We start from the raw sequence: 23540 nt of genomic DNA on the forward strand, positions 1-23540 counted from the left end.
TGTAAACATTTTTACCAGTGACCATTCTGATATTTGTACAACAGAAGATACGCGGTGATGCCGTTCATGTGACAAGGAGCAGTACAAACGTATTTAACAAAGGATTCATTATAGATATGGAAACCAACATGTTGCATATTTGAGAGGGGAGGGTGCCGAAAGGTTTGTGGTCCAAGCCTCTTCAAGCCTGGTTGTTCCATGTTTAAAATATAGAAAGAAATATGAGGAAAAAAACAGGCACTTATTACTTTGTTTTCACTTTCCATTGTAAAAAAAAAATAATAAAAATAAAAAAATACAACAAAGTGCCCCAAGAATGACATGGAGATTAATAATGAAGATTTTGTTCATAGTGGCACATTGCTGGATATTTTTTTTTCAGTGTGCGTGTGCGCGCGTGTGTATGTGATACTTGCTAAGAAAAAAAATAATAAATTCAGATCACCAGCTTTGTAATTTGTGTTCCTGTGTACAGACTGAGAGTTATTAACTGGTATTTAAAACTATTTAGCATTATACAGTCATGCAAAAGTTTGTACACCCCCCAATCATAGTACAAGTTAAAATACAAGTTTGTTTTGTTTTTTTGTCTAACATATTGGGGAAAGATATATATATATATATATATATATATATATATATATATATATATATATTTCAAACTTTTGCATGAATGTATATACATAATAATAAAATATACATGGTTATGGTACATATGTACATAATATGTACCATAACTCTTACATGGGCCACATTGTTTTAATCTTTTCTTCCTCAATATGTTAAATTAACAGTAAACAGTAATTCTGCATTAAATTTTGCAGAAGTGTGTTCTTTGTAGAGGATGTGTTCACTTATTTTGACTTTGGGGTGCCCAATCTTTTGCATACAACTGTATAAATAATGTTTCTAGGCTAAATGGTTGGGTATTTATAAAGAAAAAATATTCCACGTTTGATTATATTGATGTACATATACAGTCGTCCCATATAATAGATCTCTGATTAAAATGATTTCCTGCAATGTAACACTTTTGATTCAGTATGAGTGCCTAATATTGAGCCTTATGTTAATATATTAATGTTTACGTTTTCATTCAGCATTATTAAAGGACAATAACACTTCAGAATGGGACTGCAGAATTCCAGAGAGGCCATAAAGTAGTCAGCATTTTCTGGACTGTTATCTTGAGATCATGACTTATTTGGCTTGTGATGTCAACATAAGTTGTTTTCTCTGTCACAACTTATTTTTCTTGTGATCTCAAGATAACAAAAGTTGTTTTCTTCAGATAGCAACTTATTTTTCTTGTGATCTCAAGATAAAAGTTGCTTTCGCCAGATCACAACTCAGATCACAATCTTGAGATCACAAGTGTTTATCTTGAGATCTCAAGATGATAGTCCAGAAAAACTACCTCATGGCCTCTCTGGACTGGCACAGTGGAGTTCAGTCTCCTCCATTCAGGCTGGTTTCTTAACACGGAAATATGAAACAAAAGCACTACAATGTAAAAAAATCAGATAAAGCAAAAAACTCCAGTGTGGTAAAATATGAGAGGAAACAAAACAAGAACTTTTCAGCTTAACTTTAAAGCTAAATTATGTAACTTTTTTTAATTTCCCTGCCTGATTGGAGGTGCCACTGCAGCCATGTTGGTCCCTAGATAATGCTCTAGCAGCAAGTTTACGATGAATTCCACCTTAAAATTCTGCATAATGAAATTTTGGAGATGTAAACAGAGTCATTCAGAGTGGTTTGATGTGAAATGGTTAATTTACAGACTCAGATTTCTTTACAGTGGTGCTGGTGGGAGCTGTGGGTCAGTGTCACAACAAAACCTCCGAAATCACAGGAGAAGGAAAAAAACATTTTAATGTAAGCTATGGGAACAAGATTTTGAACATTTTTTTAATTAGGAAATTTAATGCGATTAAAATGCGATTTCTTTGGGGACTGTTTTGCCTCACAGTGCCCTGAAAAAATCTGTCCACCATGAATAGATATTTAAAAATGTTCTGCCCTCATGGTGTGTTTACGATTCCCCAGCAGAGTTTGGCTGACAGCCGACATACGGCTCGAGAAAATGTTGGTTGTAATTGATCGTGTTTGCTCTGAATTCCTTGTATTTATCTTTGTGAAACTGAAAGAAGTGAAAGAGAACATTACAAATATCGAGATGATTAATAGGAACATTAGCAGTATTCATTGTTTAATGGTGTTGTGCTTAAGTAAGCTTCACCAGCCACTTCAGTCAGCTACACAGAACAGCACTGAAAAGCATACAATATACTTTGTAACACTGTCTAATACTTGGATAAATATATGATTAATACAGTATTTCTTAAGTTAATGTTTCAAGTATCCTGTAATGCAGCTTTGATAAATGTGAACAAAGATGTTTTAAATTGGTAATGTTTGCTAACTGTAGTTGCCCAATAAAAGAAGCATAAAATATCACACAACTTCAGAAAAATAATTGTAAGTTCATAAAAGAAAATATTTCCATGTGACACCCTTGTCTGTTTCTTCCCTTAAAAGATTGGTTCTTCAAGGGTTCTTTGGTAGACACGAGGGTTCTATATAGAATCATGAACCCTCTTATTGACCAGGGCATATTTTGGTTTTTCCATCTGAATTTACACCAAATCGTAAGGCAAATTATTCAGTAACTGCATGAAATAACTAAATTTTTTTACTTTATTAATTAATTTATTTTTTGTAAAAGCTCCCCTCAAATTAACACGTTTTATGATCATACACATATTGCTATATGCTTACAATTTACTGCTGAAAGCGAAAAATCTCAAATGCTCTTTGTATTATTTTATAAAAAAAAATGTTTACAGAGCAGATCACTGAAGAGACGCCATCTGTTTATAGTTCATAGCCCAGAGTTCAGCTTCTTTTATTATAAGGGTTTAAAATTACCCATCTATTTGACTGGAAAGAGGACAGTTACAGCTCTCATATGACACCCACCTTTTAAATGTAGCTTATGAAATATGAAAGTTATGAAGAATATGAAGAAGTACGTTTTGGGACCACCGGTGGTCTCAAGGAGTTGAAAAGGTTAAAGAACCATTTGCATGCTGAAGTGGTTCTTTGCAGGGTGAAATGCCTTTTCAGATTGTTGTATATGGTTCTATATAGCACCATCTTCAAAATTGTTCTATATAGAACCATATACAATACCAGTACCACCTGGATCAGTCTGAAGAACCATTTAAACATGAAATGGTTTTATATTATAAAAAAGTCCCTTTTACATCATTAGAAGTACCTTCGTCCGGTCCGCCGGATGTGACGTATTCCGCAGCTGTCGGAAAGGCAGCGGTAGCAGAGCGTTGTGCAGAATAACAGAAGCATTATCAGCTATTAAACAGCGATGTAATGTAAGTTAAACTGCATATAAACTAACAAATTAAACACACAGCTGTATACTTACTGGTAACTGCACTGCTGCATGTGAATGTTTGTATTTATAGTCTGTAGTGTCGTAGTTGTGAGCTGCTCTGCTGCTAATGCTAGCTAGCTAGCTGAGAATAACTGGAACGTTATAACGTTACATAAAAAGGTTTTAAAAATGTTTGGCAGCTGAATCATTAACTTGATTTAGTCAACACATGTTTAACGGTGTTAATCTCTATATTTGCTTCACCTGTTGTTTTTGGGTCTGATATTTACCCGAGGCTGAAGTTGGCTTCTTTTCCGCCAGCTTCTTATTCGAATTCTCCCATTCCACCTTAAAATGTGCGACAGGTGCGTTCCAGCCTCAGGCGCCAGAATGGAACTGCTGCACTGTTTAAGGTGGAACGAGGAAATTAGAACAAGAAGCTGACTCGAGCTGCGTGATATTTACAGCTGTTCACAGCTGTACACATTAGCGAGCCAGCTAACCTTCAGTTTTATACTTTTACACACAAAATCTAAATATAATAATCTAAATATTAAATAAGAGCTGCGGTGTCACAGCGGACCATAGCAAATAGATCTGTGCCTCTTCCCTCCTTTATTCAGATGACTGAGTACTGAGTACCAGAGCTTTTCGTTATGCCCAGTGTCATGTTGTTTGGCTTTGCTGAAGCCTGCAATGGCCATGACATTCACAACCTGTCATGTACACTATGGACCTGTTTCCCAGGCCTGGATTAAGCCTAGTCTTGGACTAAATTTCAGTGTCAGTGGAGAACTACCGCTGGATATGCTTTTTAGCCTAGATATAGGCTTAATCTGTGTTTAGGAACTGGCACTTCATGTTTAAAAGTTTGTAGACAGTCGTTCATAATGCATTTCCTCTGAAATCATGAGTATTAAGAGGGAGTTTGTCCTCCTTTGCTGCAGTAACAGCCTCTACTCTTCTGGGAAGGCTTTACACTAGATGTTTGAACATTGCTGTATTCAGCTACTGAGGCATTAGTGAGGTCAGGTACTGATGTTGGATGAACAGTTCTGGATAACTCCAACTCATCCCAAAGGTATTAGATGGAGCTCCATCACTTCACTGCTCCACAGCATTGCTGGGAGGCTTTATACCACTCTGGTAAAACCTAAGGCTCATGTGCAGCTGCTAGTGTCCCATTCTCTTGGTCAGTGCTTTTCTATGGAGATTATACAAGCTGTGGGTGCTTACAGTGGCTCAGTTCACTAATGAAAAGGGCTGTGTGGGTACATTAGGAAAAATGGACAACACTGTATCATTTGGACAGTGTATCAATGTCGTATCACATTTTAGCTGTTGATATGCTTCAGTAGCTTGAAGGTCCACATCCTCAGTGCTCAGCTACTCAGTACAGCTTTAAAGATGTGTTATGCATTAATTTGCACTCCTATTTCCTCTCTTAATTCAGGCCCTGATCATCCTGGTACCGAAAGAGGGAACCCCCTGGCCACAGGCCCGCTGTGACCATGGCCTCAGAACTCCACGAAGCAATATTCACAGCCAAACAAGAACGACACAAGAACCTCTTCCTAAACTATAGGAACCTGAACATCTTTCCCGTGGAGCTCCTTAAAGATGAGGGTTTGCAGTTCTTGGAAAGGCTCTACATGAAACGAAACTCCCTCACGACACTGGTAAGACAAGATAAAGTTGGTTTTCACTGATGGGTATTGACTTTATACTCATGAATATTATTTTTTATAACTCTGCTTTTTTTTGCAGCCTGATAATCTAGCACAGAAGCTTCCCAACCTGATTGAATTGTGAGTATTGAATTGTTGTCCTGTGATTGTTCTGTTTAGTGGCAAGTGTGATTGTTGATGAATGATAAGCATTGGATCCAGATCATGAAAGTCTGTGTGTTAGATCTCAGTATTCTTCAGTTCTTGCCTGTATATTGTAGAAAGTGTAAACGACTTGCGTTCAATATCCCTAATGACCAGCAGATGTCACCTAATGAGCATGTAGACGTGTGAGTGATCTACTTAAAAAACATGCATGGAATGTCTGTCATTTATACTAACAACAAATAGCTTATGTCGTCTTCTGTTCCTGGTCCCAAATAATGCCCCAAATCTCTGTTTTTAAACTGTAGGTATCTGCACTCAAACAATATTGCCATCATTCCGCAAGGTAGTTTCACAATCAGTTGTGTTTCTATTTTACTTCATTTTTGTGTAGGTTTTCTATGTAACTAATGGCTGTAATTGAACTCACAGCTATTGGGAACCTCGTCAAACTGCAGTCTCTGGATCTAAGTGACAATGCACTGCAGGTGATCTGCCCAGAGATTGGACGGCTGCGGTCATTACGGCATCTGCGATTGGCCAACAACCAGCTGAAGTTCCTTCCACAAGGTGTGTATTAATGAATAAATAAATAATGCAAATATTTTGGGGTTTTATTTCATGTAGTGATTTTATTTCAACACAGTCAAAATGCTGACCAAATAAGACGTTTGGATATAGTCAGTCAAAATCATATGAAATTAAAACATTATTTTGACATAATCAGTGAAAATCTCCCAAAAAACAAGACATTATCTTGACATAATCAGTCAAAATCTAGAGAAAAAAAAACATTATTTCAACATAACAGTCAAAATATAAAGAAAATTAGACATTATTTGGACATAATCAGTCAAAATATCGGGAAAATAAGCCAGTATTTGTACATAGCAAGTCATAATTAAGACAAGCCATTATTTTAACATAAGTCAAAATCCTGAGAAAACAAAGCAATTATTTTGACATAAGCAGTCAAAACTCAAGAAAATATTATTTCAGCATAATAAAGATTTCTAAAAACAAGCTATTTTGAGGTAAAAATTCCTGACATGCCTGTCAGCAACAGAGCAGAAAAAAGAGGTGACATTTTTCTTCTCTACCTGGTGAGACTAGGCTTCCAGACTAATGTACTCCTTTGCGTTGTGGCATGACTTATTTCTGCTTAGATGTCACAGCAAACTGTGAAGCATTATCACTGATCATCTCAGAAAAACTCTTTGATTTATGGTAAGTTTATAAAAATACATGGAAAATATAACTTCATAAAATCATGCTCACACAGTTATTTCCCTTAAAGGTCACATTTATGATCAAATGAAATTGGGAGTGCATCTGCTCCATTTACTCCATTGCGCAGGTGACAACCAATACTAACCTTATCAATCAGACATGACAAGCATGTTTCCTAATTATGGTTCTTATTAAATAAACATATTAATATAAACAAACAATTATAAATGCCATTCAAATTGTAATTTAAAAATTGTCACAAGCCTGAAAAATATGAATTCCACCATGCTACATTAGTATCTACTATGTGTTCTTGTTTGCATATTTTTGGGGGACTTTGCTAACATTACAGAGAAATGTGTTTATTTCTGTAGAGTTACAAATGCAGTAAAATGAATAAAATGCAGATATTTTAGCCCAGTAGCCCAGCTTCACCTGAGCATTCTGTTTTTCATCACTGAACATGGGTTGAAGTATTTATTGGTCAAAGTAAATATATTTCTGAAGCTGATAATGTCTTATCAGAATGATAAAGCAATTATCTGCCGATTCTGATATGATATTGGTATTATTATGTAGCCCTACTAAACAGTGCACTGACATCGGATCTACTTTCATTATCAGCTGATTCCCTGAGTTCAGATATTGGAACCAGGCTTTGTTTTGTCTCCCACAGACTTCCATTGTGGCCTAGAGAAGAGGCTCATTGTTGTTTTGAATTAGTTTGAGGCATGTAGTGACAAAGGTTCTCAGTATTGTTGAAGTCCTGAAAAATGGGATGCCTTTATAAACTATTTGTTTTGTTAGCATTGTCACTTATATGAGTCTCTTGGGAGTTGTTTGAGGTTGGATTTTCATGTTTCTCTACGGAAAGAATAGCATATTACAATTATATTGCTTTATACTGCAGTTGTGGTATGCCTAGCATTGTCTGGAAAACACTTTGGCAGGCTTTTGATTGTACTGTGTCATCAAAACAGCCACAAAAACTCATCTGGAATGTTTGAGATGTTGTACAGACTTGTTCGCTTTCTGCAGTATTCAGCAAATTCACTATTGCAATTATTATTAGCAGGTGATATATTGTGCAGCACCAGTACAGTGAGGTGTCAGATGGAGCACACCCTGCTCCTGCTCCTTGGCAGAAGTATGTTTCTGGGCTGGGTGATGAGGCCCTGGCACCACCACTAAATCAGCCTCCTGCTTTTTTGGCAAAGGCTTTCTGTTCCTTCTCCTTCTCTGCTTTCCTAATTTAGCAGAAGTGAGTAAAAATCTGCTGTAAAAATAGAGTCTGATACCTCAGGCAGGTGCTCAGAGAGCACAGATCGTGTTTTTCTCTTCCAGAGCAGACGGTGCAGGATGTACAGCCAAAATCCTCTTTAGGTGATTCCTCATAAGCTTTGATTATTATTACAGCTTCATCATTCATCATTTTACAGCCTAATTAGTAGAGGTGAAAGAAAAGCAATACGTTATAATATGCAATATTTTAGGTTTAAATATGGTATAGATACACAGAGGTTCAGGTAAATTAATTATTAATATTTTTAATTGTTTTAATTGCAGTGTGTTAAGCCTGTTGTTTGACAGTTAGATTACCAAACTGCTTTTCTGTCTTAATCCACAAAATTAGAGGTGCTATTAGAGAACTTGGAAGAGTTATCACTCTGTAATGTCTTCCAGGTTTCTCAAATGCTAGAGGGTGCTCCCAAGTGAGTCCAAAATGAATGGGTTAAGATGGAACATTTTAGCAAAATCATAGTTTATAAATGCTTAAACATTTTAGTATAAAAATAATACATTCATTTTCCAAACACAGAACAGTACAAAACATAAACACTGCTGTTATATTTTTAAGAACTTTTGAACTCTTTTAAAATGGCACCTCATGTACATTCATGACATCTGTGAGCGTGAAACAGCCAATGAGCTTCTCCGCTCACCAACCAATCAGCACTCAGTAGAAAAGATGCTAGCGTCCTAATGCCCAAAACCCATTTGCTGTAGAAAAAAAAATGTAGGGGTTAGTTTTCTGTGCTTTTTTAGTAAAATACATCCTTCTACATTCTAAAATTAAAGGAAAGTTCTGTGTAAGTGATTAGAAACTATTTTAACTTTTTGTTTTTAGCTGTTTAGCTCCATTCACCCCCATTTGTTGAGGACTCACTCGTGGGTGCCCTGCGGGCATTTTGCAGCCCTGTTTTTGATATAACGGGGGAAATAGGAAGAGGCCAGCCTCCTCATAAACTGGCTCTGGTGCTGTATCTTTCGGGTGGGACCAAGGTTTCTGTCACAAGGTTTTGGGCAGGACTTGGAAACTTCAATCTAATTGTAATACGATTCTTTGGGGAAACTCCTAAACTTCCATCTGCCACTGTAAATTGCTCTGGAGTACTTACATAGCCAGGTTAAAGGGGCCAGCTAGCAAACATTATGTCCCAGAGGCATCACTATAGTGAGGATGATGACCACCAACTAGCCTACTTCATTGTAGCAAAGCCATTCAAAAAGTACCTACTTGTTGCCAGTATCAGAGGTAAATGTTTCTGACTATTAAGCACTGTAACAACTGACAGCACAAAACAGGTGAAACTGAAGTTGACTTTTTATTTGGCAGCCTTGTTCCACTTTAAATGGTTCAGCAATTACATTTTGGTATATAAGACTGTAAGAAACCAACTTCAGCCTCGTACACAGGTAAAGGCTAATTAAACAGAGTCCTTCCTTTTACAGCACTAGGCATAGATGGTGTTTAGAGCAAATGATTGAAGATTGCATGTTCTTGTGTCTTTTTCAAAGTCTTGAGTTTTTTTTTGGTTTTTTTTTTACTGCTACTTGCTAATTAGATCAGTAATCTGTAGGAACCAGACAGATCTTGTGGACTGCCCTCTCTAATACACACTGGATACACAATCTGGAGGCTTAGAGGGCCACTGTAAAACTTTGATTCAGTGTGATTCAGTCAGTTTGATTTGTTCAGTATTAGAAGTTGGTTGCATTTTTTGCTTCTCACAATCCAAGTAATCCCAAACACATTCAGTGATGTTGAGGTCTGGACTCTGGGGTGGTCAGTCCATTGTTCTGAGAACACCAGCAGCTTCTTTGTTTGATTTGTCAGTTTTCTTTGCTCAGTGAGGCTTGACAGCTGTACATCCTTTCAGACCCATAAGAGTTGTCTTCTCACAGTGGAAGGATGAACAGAAGCATCTGTGGACTTTTATTAAGAGCTGAAGCAAGAGTGGAGCTTGATTTTCTCTAGTCTCTCAAATAGGGCCCTTTGAAACTCCTTTTATTTTTATTTTTTTATTTGTTTATTTTGATCCCGCACCTGCTCGTACTGCACTTGTTAACCACCTGCATCTGCTCGCGACACTGAAAATTAGCCCTGCACCGCAAGATATTGTGGCTGCAGAAATGCAGACCTCTAAGTTAAGGAACTGGAAATGTTCTGCATGGGGAAGCTGTCCAAAATCCCTCACCAGGTGTTCTCCAACCTTTACACAATGCTGTTACTTTACAAAATGCTGATGGGAGGCTTCATCAAATATTAGCAAAGGAAGTGCCAGTATTTTTTAGATCTACAAAAGAACCTACTAAAGAAAACTTTTTTTGGTTTAAAAACATAGTTTAAGAATAACAGTATGCATCTTAACCATTTGTTTAAGCCCAGAATATCTCTCGTTGCATGTGTGGGTTTTTTAATATATTGATTTTTGGCTCATTCTCATGATTGGTGCCGTTAATTCTGTTGACTGTACATAAACATAATGACAATATTTTTAAATGTTGATTTCACAAGTGAGAAGAACAGACTCTACATTTCATTAGATAAAATGGAAAGCTTCTTTTGGACAAATAATTTGGAGAGAAAAGTAAAAAATCTCAGTATATCACAGTACAAATCTTTAAATATCACTGTAGAATCATATCATGGCTCGAGTATAAAGTGCCATATTGTGGGACCTCTGGTGATTCCCTTCCCTACCTTTCATTACAGAACAAATGATGGCATAAAACTGATATAATTATGATATAATTTGAAGAAACTTGGGCTGCTTATTGCGGTCTGAGTGTTGCTGGTGTCACAGGATGATGGCTTCCAGACCTGAGTGTGCGTTCCGATGGCTCGATTTTTAGATGCTTAGTATGCTTTTTAATTATTCCCTGCTCTCATCAATGCTTTTATCTCCTCATAGAAGACACTGATAAGAGAAATGGGATTTTATTGTATATATAAGCATCATACATCTTGTGCTGAATTTAGGTTTCTTCTAAAGTGCAGAAAAGACTGTATGTTTGGCTCCCATTTTACTGTGCATTGGCATCAATTTCAGTCAGCAGAGGGCAGCAAATCCTGGAAAATGTTAACAGTGCAGTCCACAGGGGTAAAATTCTGTCCTTACACTGATTTCTTACAATGGGTTACAGTTATTCAGCAAATGAGTCAGTGCATCCAGAAATCTTACATATTACCACTGTGCAAGAGTCAGAGACCAACCTTCATTTAATTAATTCCCAGTCAAAATGGCCATTTAGTCCAAGTTTTTTAGCATCAGAAAAAAGGCAGGAAAAAGTATTTCACAGAAAATTATATGGACACCTCAAGAACGAAATATAATAATTTTTTTCAGTATTTAGGGTGTTCACCCTTTGCCTTTATTATAGCTTCCTTTCTCGCTTTCTGTTTTTCAGAAAAATCTGCAGGGATATTTTTCCACACCTCCAAAGTTCAGTCTTAGAAGTTGGTTGCGTTTTCTGCATTTCATGATCCGCACATTCAGTGATGTTGAGGTCTGGACTCTGGGATGGTCAGTCCATTGTTCTGAGAACAGCAGCAGCGTGTTTGTTTCATGTGTCTGTCTCCATTTCTCAGTGAGGTTGACAGCCACACATCCTTTCAGACCCATAGCGCTGAGTTGTCTTCTTTAAGTACTGTTTATCTGATGGGGGCAGTTTTGGTGTCTGCCAGGTCTTGCACTGTTGTTAGGAGTCCCATTTTCTCTGTAGCTTTTTATAATTTTCTGAACTTTTGAAAGTTTTGAAAACTAGTGTTTTTTCACTTTTTGTCTTTTAACTTTCTCTTTCCTTATGCCAGTGGATTATCTTCATATCTAATGTACTCAGAAATATCTCCTGAAAAATGAAATTACTTGAAAAAACTTGCAATTAAATAAATGATGGGCTTTTGCATCAGTATAATAAAGACAATAAAGATGTTATACTGAACTTTGTTGAATATCAAAGTATACAGTTATAACTGATTGGTGCAGTTGAATCTTATTTTTATTTCTAGGCAACAGCAACAGAATGATGTGTTTTTATTTGTCTGTCTGTCTGGGTGATATGTTAGAACTGGGCGATTTGAAGGAGCTGGAGACTCTGGACGTGTCCATGAACCTTCTGCGGACTCTTCCAGAGCGGCTTGCCCAGTGCCTGTCCCTGCAGTGCCTGACCGCTGACCGCAACCGGCTGCACTGCATCCCCCGGCAACTCTGCCTGCTGCCTGACCTCAACGAGCTCTCCATGGCCGCCAACTGCCTGACCTCGCTGCCCCTGGGTGAGCCCCACCTTCTGTCTGCATCAGTGGTCACCAGCCTTCCTGCTGGAGATCTAACTTCATATCCGTTGCAACCCCAATCCCATAAAACTTTGAATGATGGTGGTGCTGTCACACTGCAAAGTTAGGGGAAACAAAAGATGACATAATGGTACTATTAGTCAATTAATAGTCACATTTATTAAAATTACACTACCGCTCGGAAGTTTGGAATCATTATTTAAACATTTGAAATCGTTGGTTTTAACAGTATAAAACTAGTTTTTGTGGATGTAGCTATACAGTTATATGATGCTAATATACTGAAGGTTTCAAACTATTTCTATGAAACTAAAAATTAAGACATTTTCGAATGATGAATGGAGGGGTAGATAATTCCACAATAACTGATAAAGCTGTGCTTCATTGAGAATTAATTTGTTATTAAATTAACATCCAGAATGCCTCATATTTGAAAAGCGGTCACCAAATCTTGCTAGTCTGGCCAAATAGCCATTCATTGTGAATTTTGTGACAACATTACTATACATAGATAATTATGTTAATTAATTAATAATATTTACTATTTCTTTTATTCTGTCATAACCCCAAAATACTAATATATGAATAGACCATAGGTTTATGTTGTGGCTTCTTGTTTATAAATGTTTGAATCTAAATTGTTATTTATTATATATAATATGTTATTAGTGAATAACTACTATTAATACAAGTAACTTCAAACCTTTGAATAGTACAGTATTTTAGAGTAATAGATTAATAGCCAGTCGATAATCAGTTATAGTCATAATCATGAGGTGCAACCCTAGTAGAAAGGTAGATCTCCAGGAGCTGCATTGGTGACCGCTGACCTACACCTGCATGTTGAGTCATTCTAGTCAGGCTTTTTAATTCAGAGCAGGCAGGACAGTAGAGGTGTCTCTCTGCCAGAACAAGTGTTCATATGGAGTGATCGCTTGGGGTGCAAGTCTGTTACACAGGTGGATTCACTGGTTGGTCCATTTGGCGTGAACAAGCAGAAGCACAAAGACTCTTGAATGACATCTCACACACAGTAGGGCTGCAACAATTAGTCGTCAAAGTCGATTAGTCATTGATGACATCAGTTCTGGAAAGAAGTTGAAAAAACTGACGTGCTGTGTAATAGGGCTGTTAGCTGGGCTCAGAAATCTATTTTAAGGTTTGTGTGTTGAATATTTAAATATATTCAAATGTGAAATAAATTATTTTTCAGGCTGCAAAGGAAAAGATTAGGATATATGCAGTAACTGCAATAAATATGAAACGTGCAATAAACAAAATTTGGCACAGGGTAGTAGGCTTACGTTTCAGACAATAGACCTGATGTTAGGAGGGAAATTTTGAAATTGTTTTATCATTCAAAAATAGCAGAGGGAAATCATTTTTTTTGTGCTGAATGGGCAACTGAGGCTGCCTCTTCAGATGAGCTAATGAGCTAACTGTGCTAACCAGTACAGTGTTGGATGTTGATGAGGGCTCATTGTTTTCTATGCAAGGTCTTCTCTCCTCAGTAGATGATGTGCTAACATAAACGCCTGTGCAAAAAAATGGGCCAAGATGGCCCAAAATGACAAAACATTAAGCTTTAATGGTCTTAACAACAAATCATTAACCAAATAGATAAAGTAATAAAGTAAATATGGGAGAGCTTTTCCCTTTGCTTTCTTTAAATGTTGAAGATTTGCAGACAATTTTTTACAGAGAGAAAAATCAGTATTTTACCACTCAGCATTGATGGCTTCAGACAGTTGAAAAGCATTGCCGAGCTAGTTTATGTTTAATATGAGACCATATATTCTCTATAGGGTTTAAATCTACTCTGACCAGCGAAAACCATCAGTCAAAAACATTATATTTGGGCTTGGCCCATTTTTTGCCCAGGAGTATATTAGTTTTAGCTTTAAAACTCCACTGTTACTTTCTCTGGTTATTGCACAAAACATGCAGAAGAACAGTTTGCATTGGTGATTGTGCTTCGGGCTCCTTCCTTGAGTGGATGAATCTGATGATTGTAAGTGCTTTGAAAAAAGAATTCAAAGAGAACTTAGTCAAAACGTGGTGAAGGACGTGTCTTCCAAGTATGTGAAAATATAAACAATGAGCCAAACATTAATTTTAAGCCTGTGCCTGTGACATAAACATGAAAAAATGTATGATGCGGTCAGAAAAACGCAACCTAATGCCTCTGACTTTTAAATCAATATGTCAGTCTTTACAGAGCAACACACACAATGTTTTAATGTGTTCTTTTTCTCCTGACTCAGGTACACTTTAAAAAAGAAAAAGGTAGAAAACTCTCACTGGGGCAGTACCACTCTTGTCACTGGGGTGGTAGCCTCAAGGGTGCATAGGAGCATAATTGTATCATAATCCATTGAAATTATATTTTCTAAATTGTACTGACTCCACACACCCCGTCTCGTCTCCAGGCTTTTTATTTCACTGTTTTGTTTTAAAACATTAGGTTATGAAAAGGTACAAATGCGTACTTTTCACCTGGAAAAACTTACTTAAGGTTCACAGTTGGACCTCAAAACCATTGTTGTACCTTTTAGGGAACATTTACATTGTTTGTACCATGATGAATGAAAAATGTACCTGCGCAGAACCTTTATTTCTAACAGCATAAGAAGCTTAGGGCACAATATTGCTTCTAAATCGTTTGTTGCACATTTAGAACGTGGTGATGAATGATGCAGACATAGTGAAAGGGCAGAGTGAGAGGAAATCTCACAAGAGATGATGGTTTGATTTGTCAATTAATCCAAAAATAGTCAATAGATTAATCAGTTATAGAAGTAATTGCTTGTTGCAGCTCTAACACACACAAGCAACATTTCATGCAAAGACATTTTTAAGCAAAAACCTTCAACAAACTTATTCCCTCATTCTTTATTTCCTCCACTGTGTGCAGCGTTTCAGACTGCAGCCCCCTGGCTGGGCTCAGGGCCTGTGGCTGTTAGTTGAGCTTGAGGTACGGAGGGGGTCACATGGCACTGCAGGTGCTGTGGTGGGCCGCCCGCTGTGAGGGACCCCAGGGGCATTGTGGGTGATAATGAGCCAGGAATGCGACTCATAATGGTGTTCACACTGCTTCCGCTCTCTCTCTCTCTCTCTCTTTCTCTCTCTCTTTCTCTCTCTCTCTCTCTCTCTCTCTCTCTCTCTCTCTCTCTCTCTCTCTCTCTCTCTTTCTTTCTCTCTCTCTCTCTCTCTCTCTCTCTCTCTCTCTCTCTCTCTCTCTCTCTGTGCTCAGCTATACACAGCTTCAAAGGCTTCCAATCTCCAAAGCAGCCATGATAGCATCTAACTCAAGTTTACCTCAAGGACAGAGTATCTCCCTCAGTCAGCTGAGCGCTTTGATTTCAGGCTCCGCTATGAATGAGTTTACTGTGCACCCTCAAGATCTGATAAATGTACATAATATTTCTGCTTCCACTCTTACTGCTTCTGCATAGGCAATGATTTTGTAAAAGCCATCTTTATTGGACTGTATAGTGACTAATTGCAGACCTCCCTGGCAGATCTGGGGCGCTCCATGGAGCTGCAGTTTGTGTTCGTGGACAACAACGTTCACCTCAAAGGCCTGCCGTCTTACCTGTATAACAAGGTCATTGGCTGCAGTGGGTGAGTAGCCAGAGTAATGACAATACAGTAGGAGTTGAAAATTGATGTTTATTAGAAAGATCCTGTCAGTGTCCACTAGGGTGCGGGAAAAAAATCGATTCTTAGATGCATCGCGATGCGGACGTGAACGATTCTGAATTGATTCACAAATGTCAAAAATCGATTTTCTAAATTTAAATTTGTAACGTAATGTTGACGGAACGCAAAAGGCGGAACCTGTAAGTGCGGAAGTGCAGCGCCCGGACAGTCTGGGATGCGCACATAACAAAAACACAACTGGATGAGTGAGAAATCCGACCGGCTCCCTCTGCATTAAGAACCAGGTTATATCAGGAGCCACAACCCAAATGATAAGAAGAGCCATTTTGTCCTTTCAACAAATATCAAACCACCTTGGGAGCCACAACATTTAATGTCCAGTTTACATTTAATGTTCTACTATAGGCTAAAAAATATAAACGAAAACGCAGATTTACTTTGCTCTGCTTTAAGCTTCAGCTATAGCCGCTTTTCTTTCACCTCCACCAGAAAACTTTTCCTCAAAAGTTTAATAGTTTCTTGTAAAATGTCTCTCAAAGCTTGACTGTTTTACGAGGCTGAAGTCGCTTCTTATTCTCCAGCTTCTTTTCCTATTTAAGGTGGAACGGGAAAATTCGAAAGAGAAGCGATTTCAGCTGTGTGACTTTTTAGTGTTTGACAGTTTCTTGTTGCAGATTTAACGTACCAGGAAACCAACTGCGCTGCTTATAAATAAGTCCATTCGTCTCCAAATGTTCGTCTGTCTTTCTCTTTTCCTTTTTTGTTCACTACTCGCTTGGCGAAACCTCGTTGCTAGATGACCTGCAGTCTGAACGCCAATTCTCAGTCGTTGCGAAACAGGGCTTTCGCGCTATGTTGCACACGTCCCGTCTTGAAGATATTTTACTGACACAGCGATTTCCCAACTCTCTACAACGAGACCAAAACCGAAGTTATAAAATCACTAAAGAAAATGGGGAGGACAGCTGTAACGTGCTGCGTAGACATCCATCCCCAATGGATCTTATTTCACCCTAACAGCGCATTTTATCGCAGATGAGTGGCAGCAGCGTCTCATGCGCTCCAAACAATAAAAGATATTGGAAGTAAATGCATTATGGATCATTACAAATACTTTGCTTTAAAACTACCAAGTCCTCAGACAGTAAGAAAATACACATCTTGTAGAGAAAAAAAAGATGCATCGATAATCGTTTTATAATCGCATCGCAGCCCTCTGAATCGTAATCGAATCGTGAGGTGCCTGGAGATTCCCATCCCTAGTGTCCACCTAGGCATGCACTGATATAGAAGTTGTGGGCTGTATAATGCAGAAATCCAGTAATTTTCATGCACGGTCAATTACATGTGTTGATTTTCTAAGTGAAAACACCCTGTACAGACACACTTCTGCACATTTTAATATTTGCATATTTTGAATTTAATGATTTAATGTTTTTCCCCCAATATGTTAAATTCAAATAAGTAGAGACTAGAAACAAAAAAAGGGGAAAAATGACACATTTAGTGGTTTCTCTCTAGAGGATGTGATGCTGATACATATTTGTTTGTAAAATATACAATTTGGGATTACATCTAGTTGGAATAGCATTGCGAAGAAATATAACATTTATTTCTGTAGGATTACATATGCAGTAAAATGAATAAAATGCAGAAACCCAGCTTCACTGTAACATTCTGCTCTTCCAGGGCACAATAAATAAATCAAATATTGGTTTGAAACACCTGGAAAATATAAACATCTGTCCGATCATCGTACATCCCTACTCCCAAATACTCTGATTCACATAATTCTGACTCTGGCTTAAGTCTAACATTTCACATGATCAGGGCTGGATTTCCCAAAAGCATCTTGGACAAAGTTGTTTCTTAAATGGTAGAGCAAGCATCACACTGAACACTCTCTCTACCAGTTAAGATGATCTTAACACTAAGATGCTTTTGGGAAACCAGGCCTAGGACAGTTAAAGTTATACTCAAGCTCTTTGCTGTCATAAAGCATAAATTTTAGGAATATTCCTTGTGGATAATCTTGTTCAACAGGCTGTGTGTGTGTGTGTGTGTCTGTGTATTTGTATGTGTGCAGGTGTGGTCTGTCCCTGCAGGTGTCTGATGTGAAACAGCTGTCGCTGGCCCTCGGAGATCTAAGTGTGCCTCTGCCTTCAGAAGTGAAATCTATTGGCTCAGAGGCTGACCGGGTGCTGACCCTGGAGGAGATGGCCATGAGGACGCTGCATGTAGCCTACAGCCGGCCCAGGAAAGGTGACCCTGTCATCAGCCTTCTCCTGACTTATTTATTCTATAAACAATATGTACACTTACCGTTTACTAGAAGAATCCTACAAATTTAAGCCCTTGAATTACAAAGAACTGTATGTGGGTCCACATCTCAGCTCCTCACTCATAACCCACATACTGTTGTATGCAGAATTTTGGTCAAATCCTGGTCAAATGTCATGCTCTGTTGATTTTTAGTGAAAATAGGTTAACATCACAATTTCTGAATTTCAGCGCAATTTCTATGTTTTTGCCGAGTTGAAGTTTTTGAAAAAATAGTGAAATATGCTATAACATTTGCATAGGCCACATTTTACGTTTATTTCCCCCCCAAGATGTTACCGGGGTGCCTAAACTTTTGCTCACAACCATACCTTACGTATTAGTTTCGTTGTAGTTACTGAATAATTCGTAATATTTGCTAAATAACAAGTTTTAAGATTTTTTTAATGCCACCTTGTCCATTTAACAACAAGGGGAGTGGGAGATCATATACAGACACTCTTCTTATTTGAAAAATATTGTATCTTTGAAAACCACACTCAGTCAGACTCTTTTCAGACCGTACTATAAACTACTATTTTATATTATAACTTCAGAATCTGGGCCAGATAGTGTTGCCATTCCTTTCTTCATTATAATTTTGCCTCATCTTACTTTTTTTTTTTCTCTCCCTTCTCAGATGCGAAGTTCTTGTCCCCATCCCTGCTGCCCAACAGTCTGCTGGACCTGCTTCAGTGTCCACTTGGTCACTGCCACCGCTGCAGTCAGCCTATGTTCACTATTGTCTACCCCAAGCTTTTCCCCCTCAGAGAGACTGCGCTGGCTGGAGTACATGGAAGGTATGGTTTAGAATTAAAGCTACGAGGCTAATGTTGCTAACAAACACCGGAAATCAGTAGTCACCCAAACCATTTTTGTATATACATCCCCAAAACCTCTGTCAAGCTTGTTTAAACTGCATCCAGGTCTTAATTCAGGTTGCACAGACAAGTTGATGTGGTGTAGAATGCAGTATGACTCACTATCAACTATATACATTAAAATAAATCGTGTGTAGCTAAAAGAAGGGGCAGTCATTTAGGATACTTCTTTCTTTAGCACAGTTTGGTATCACGCAAGACGACCAAAGATCGAGCCATAAGGGAGTTTATAGCACAGACGCACAGTAGAGTAACGTAGATAGAGAAGCTATGTGTACTCAGAAAATCAATACAGTGTTGGGCAATGAATTTGAGGACCACATTTTCTGCACAGATGAGCCTCAGCCATATATTTGTACCTGAACACACACAAAGAAATGAGTAGCAGTATTTATAGCACACACCCCGCACTCCAGCCTCCCAGAGTTTGAAGGTGCTGTTTTGTCTACAAAAACATTTACATTTATGACATTTGGCAGATGCTCTTATCCAGAGCGACTTACAATTTGATCTGGTTTACACAGGTTGGCGAAGGTGGTGTTATGAGTCTTGCCCAAGAACTTATATAGATATAAGTATAAAGATATAGGGTAGAGTGCTTGAACCCCAGTGTACAGTGTAGAAAGCAAAGGTGTTACCCACTACACTATACCAGCTGGAAAACAGGGCATTATGCAGATGATAATGCAGTTCCAGTTTAACTTGAATGTGTAAATGTCTGTCCTTGTCATTTTTCCAGATTTTTATTTCTAAACAAATTTATGTAGCTAGTCGACATAATTTGAAGCAAATATATGAAAACTTTTGCACGAATGTAAGGAAATGGTTTTGGTGACTATTGACTTTCAGTATTAGAAAACACTGTCACAGCTCCAGTTCTAAACTAAAAGAAGCACAATTTGGACATCAAACATGCTAGTAAACTAATGATTATTTACATATTAGATTATTCAATTATCCATTTAATCCACTAATGAAGCTATTAAACATTCTGCAGTTTTTGTCCTATACATATTCTTTACCTTGCCTATGTTCTTTGCCTGTCTGTGTGACAGATTTCTTCTTTCATAGTGCAGCAAAAACAACAGAAGTCATATCACCCTCTACGCCCCCTCCTCCTTAGTGTATTGCAATCTGTCAGAAGGACTCAGTGTATCTTATGAACGTCATAGAATGCTTTTGTTTTTAAAGCATTAAAAACACACAACACTAGCAGCGACTTATCAACATTGCAGCTCTAATTACCATGCATTGCCTCAAACTCATGGGAACATAGTTTCTCTCACATTCAGATCATATTTATCTTTCTTTTCTTCATTTTTGTGCCCTGTGCTCCCCGCTTCTCCTTTTATCTCCTCTCATCTCCCACCTTGTGGTTAAACTGATGAGCTGGCTTTTCTGCGCTGGGCTCACTCCGCTGCCTGTCACGGCCCATTTGTAATGGGACACCAGCATTTCCGTATAAACATCTCCCACCCTAACCCAATCAGAGCAGCTAATTGCCAGGGCTCAGGTCCTCCATATGCATTAAGAGATTTAATCGGCCCACCAATTACCTCTGGACCAGTCGACTGCGGCCCATAGTTTAGTAGTAGTCAGCAGCAGTGGTCTCTGTGTGTGTGTGTGTGTGTGTGTGTGTGTGTGTGTGTGTGTGTGTGTGTGTGTGTGTGTGTGTGTGTGTGTGCACCACTATTTAAAAGTTTGAAATCAATGTTTTCATTAATACAAAGACAATTTTCTTGCAGATACGGCACTTTGTAAAAGTCAGAGACCATGCATTATTTGTTTAATTTCCAGTCAAAAAGGTTATTAAGTACAAGTTATTTATTTTTCAGGACCTTTTGTCCCCATCAGATAAGCAGCACTTAAAGCCTTCATCTTTTAGAGAGAGGAGGAAATCAAGCTGCTTCAGGTCTGAAAAAATCCACAGGTGTTTCTGTCCATCCTTCCACTGTGAGAAGACAACTCAGCACTATGGTTCTGAAAGGATGTGTAGCTGTCAAGAAGCCTCACTGAGAAAAGGAGACAGACACATCAAACAAAGAAACTGCTGGTGTTCTCAGAACAATGGACTGACCACCAGTCAGTGATGTTGAGTCCAGACCTCCGCATTACTGAGTGTGTTGAAATTTTTGGATTGTGTGAAGCAGAAATTGCAACCAGCTTCTAAGACTGAACCTTGGAGGTGTGGAAAAACAAGCAGGTCTCCTGAAAAGAAAAGAAGTTGTAATGAAGGCAGATGGTGGACACACTAAAAACTGAAACATTTGACATAAATTCTGTTTTTGGGGCTTCTGTAAATATCTGATACATATGTTTTTTGCTTTTTTTCCCTGATGCTGAAAAATTAATTGAAAAAAAAAAAGAAATTGTACTTAATGGCCATGTTGACCGGAAATTGCATGAAGGGTGATCTCTGACTTTTGCACAGTACTGTACATAATGACAGTACATGTACACTGACCAGCCACTTAAGTGCTCTGAGGGGATCCTGTGGGGGTCCTGACCTTTGAAGAACAGGGTAAAGGGGTCTAACAAAGTATGCAGATGGAACAGAACAACATAGTGCACATATATGGTCAGTGGAGCTGATAAAATTGACAGTGAGTATAGATTAAAGGAGGTGCACTTAATGAAGTGGCTGGTCAGTGTATAATTACAGTGTATTATCATTTAATAACTAAATTTTGTTGAATAAAACACCTAAAAAACACTGGTGAATCTGCATCATATTTTTTTCACTGTATATGAAATGAAAATGATTAAAATGACAAGGTACATCAGTGTTTCGAGTGATATATGTGTACAAATGAAACTTGTTAAATGCTTATCTTGTCTTCTCTCTCTCTCTCACTCGCTCTCTCTCTCAACAGAACAACAGTGAGTTTTGTGGCATACTGCTGCTCCAGCCAGTGCTTGAAGATGTTTGACCTGCAGGGCTGATGAGTGTCTGGCCATTCCCCAGTGTCATCCACCATGGTGCTCTCCTAGTCAGAAGTAATGGGAGAATATTGTGACTCCGAACTGATATTAAAGTACCTGAAAACTAAAGGTTCACTACAGACTAACAAAGAACATTGCTTTTTTCTGAAGGCCGGGGCAGATGGAGAGGTTTGAGCACCCCATCAGAGTATACTAGGCTATTCATCAGCTTCTGGCAGCAGTCAGTATGGACTCTGTTTCTTAGACATTTTTCGAAATGAATGTTGAGAGAATAGCTAAGAATGCTTTTATCTTTTTTAGCTGGCAAAGGCTGGTGCTCTCCAAAATTTTTCATCTTCATGAACATCAAACTTCTAGAAAGAGTAGAGCTGTCATGAAAAGATGTATTTTTGAATAGAGATTTTTACTTGAAGGATTTTTTGGGGCAATTTTAGGTGATGTTTTTCATATATTACTAAAATATTTATTCTTCTGGAGATTTATCTCTGTTTTGGAGATACCTTGTGTGAAACTTTTGAATAGTAGCTTTCATGACAGGTGAACCCCTAAAAATAAATCTAGTTTGTTATTAAAGACAGAATTAAAAATAATTTCATTCTGTTGAATATTCGCTCACAGCGGACCACAGGCAGACTATGAACTTGCGGTGAAATGTCATCTGAATGTAAGTTAAAGGTTATACAGGCTATTTAAAGGAATTCATCAGCGTTACCCAAACTTGTCTCTGTTCACCACATCTATATTGTACCTTCGATTACCACAGAGAATGATTCAGACACGTTTCCTGTTGACTCAAAACTGGCCATAGGGCGGTTGCTTTGAGGGCCCATTTCAGTGAAAACTGAATTTTTTTAAATAAGGCACAGTACAGGGCAGCTGATCAGATCAGAGCAAATAAAAATATGACTGATTTTGGAACATGAATACACACAAATGACATAGGGGGAAAATATATAGGGAAGACAAATATGGCCAACATTTCAACCATATAAGTGATAAAACATGTTTTTCCCTCTAGAAAACAAACTCCATACAAATTATACAGAATTAATAATTGCTGTTGTCGGAACAAAACCTTGTATCTCCAAAATGGTAACGTTACAGGAGAAGGAAAAAATACTTTACTTTTAATGTAAGTCAATGGAACCAGACTTTTTTCCAAGTAATTTTGGGCCGCTTCTTTTGGTCCATTCATCATAAAATTTACATAGAATGTAAAGGACAACAGACATTTTCAAATTATGTCAAAAACAGAAAAACAAAAATGGAGATACGAGGTTTTGTTGCGACAGCAGAAAAATACAAACCAAATAATTCATGAAAGTGTTTTGCATAAACATTTACTAATACAGTTCAGCAACTGCCCATTTGCTTCTATTAGAAATGAGTTTTGAGTCTTCTTTTCTAAGTAGGGTTAAATTGCTCCAGTAATCGATTGAACCCTCCAAATGTGTCAGAGAGAGATGTGTTTGAAGAGATGTTGGCGTATTCCTTTAAGAATACGGGTCCATATCTGCATCCAGAGCTGTTTAACCATTCAGGCTTCTGTGTGGTTTGAATCTGTGACTCAGCACATGTGGTTTGTGTTGTCCATCTTTGTAGCTGAAGCTCTCAATAAGCACGTCCAACATTGCAGATTGTGACCACTGTTAAATGACATTTGTCATGGTTATGTTTCCAGGAATGTCTAGGTATCT

At 38.0% G+C, this 23540-nt stretch overlaps 1 protein-coding gene across 1 annotated transcript; it reads left to right on the forward strand.

Moving 5' to 3' along the window:
• Nucleotides 1-3302: 3302 nt before the first annotated feature.
• Nucleotides 3303-22996, forward strand: lrrc28 (leucine rich repeat containing 28). The gene is made up of 10 exons (XM_036587029.1): nucleotides 3303-3395; nucleotides 4851-5076; nucleotides 5165-5205; nucleotides 5538-5575; nucleotides 5662-5799; nucleotides 11810-12016; nucleotides 15559-15661; nucleotides 17787-17962; nucleotides 18660-18819; nucleotides 21774-22996. The coding sequence occupies exons 2-10, from the start codon at nucleotides 4909-4911 to the stop codon at nucleotides 21841-21843; spliced, it is 1101 nt and encodes a 366-aa protein (XP_036442922.1). The 5' UTR covers nucleotides 3303-3395; nucleotides 4851-4908; the 3' UTR covers nucleotides 21844-22996.
• The last annotated feature ends 544 nt before the right edge of the window (nucleotides 22997-23540 follow it).

Source organism: Colossoma macropomum, unplaced genomic scaffold (genome assembly GCF_904425465.1).
Source record: "Colossoma macropomum unplaced genomic scaffold, Colossoma_macropomum, whole genome shotgun sequence".
NCBI lineage: Eukaryota > Metazoa > Chordata > Actinopteri > Characiformes > Serrasalmidae > Colossoma > Colossoma macropomum.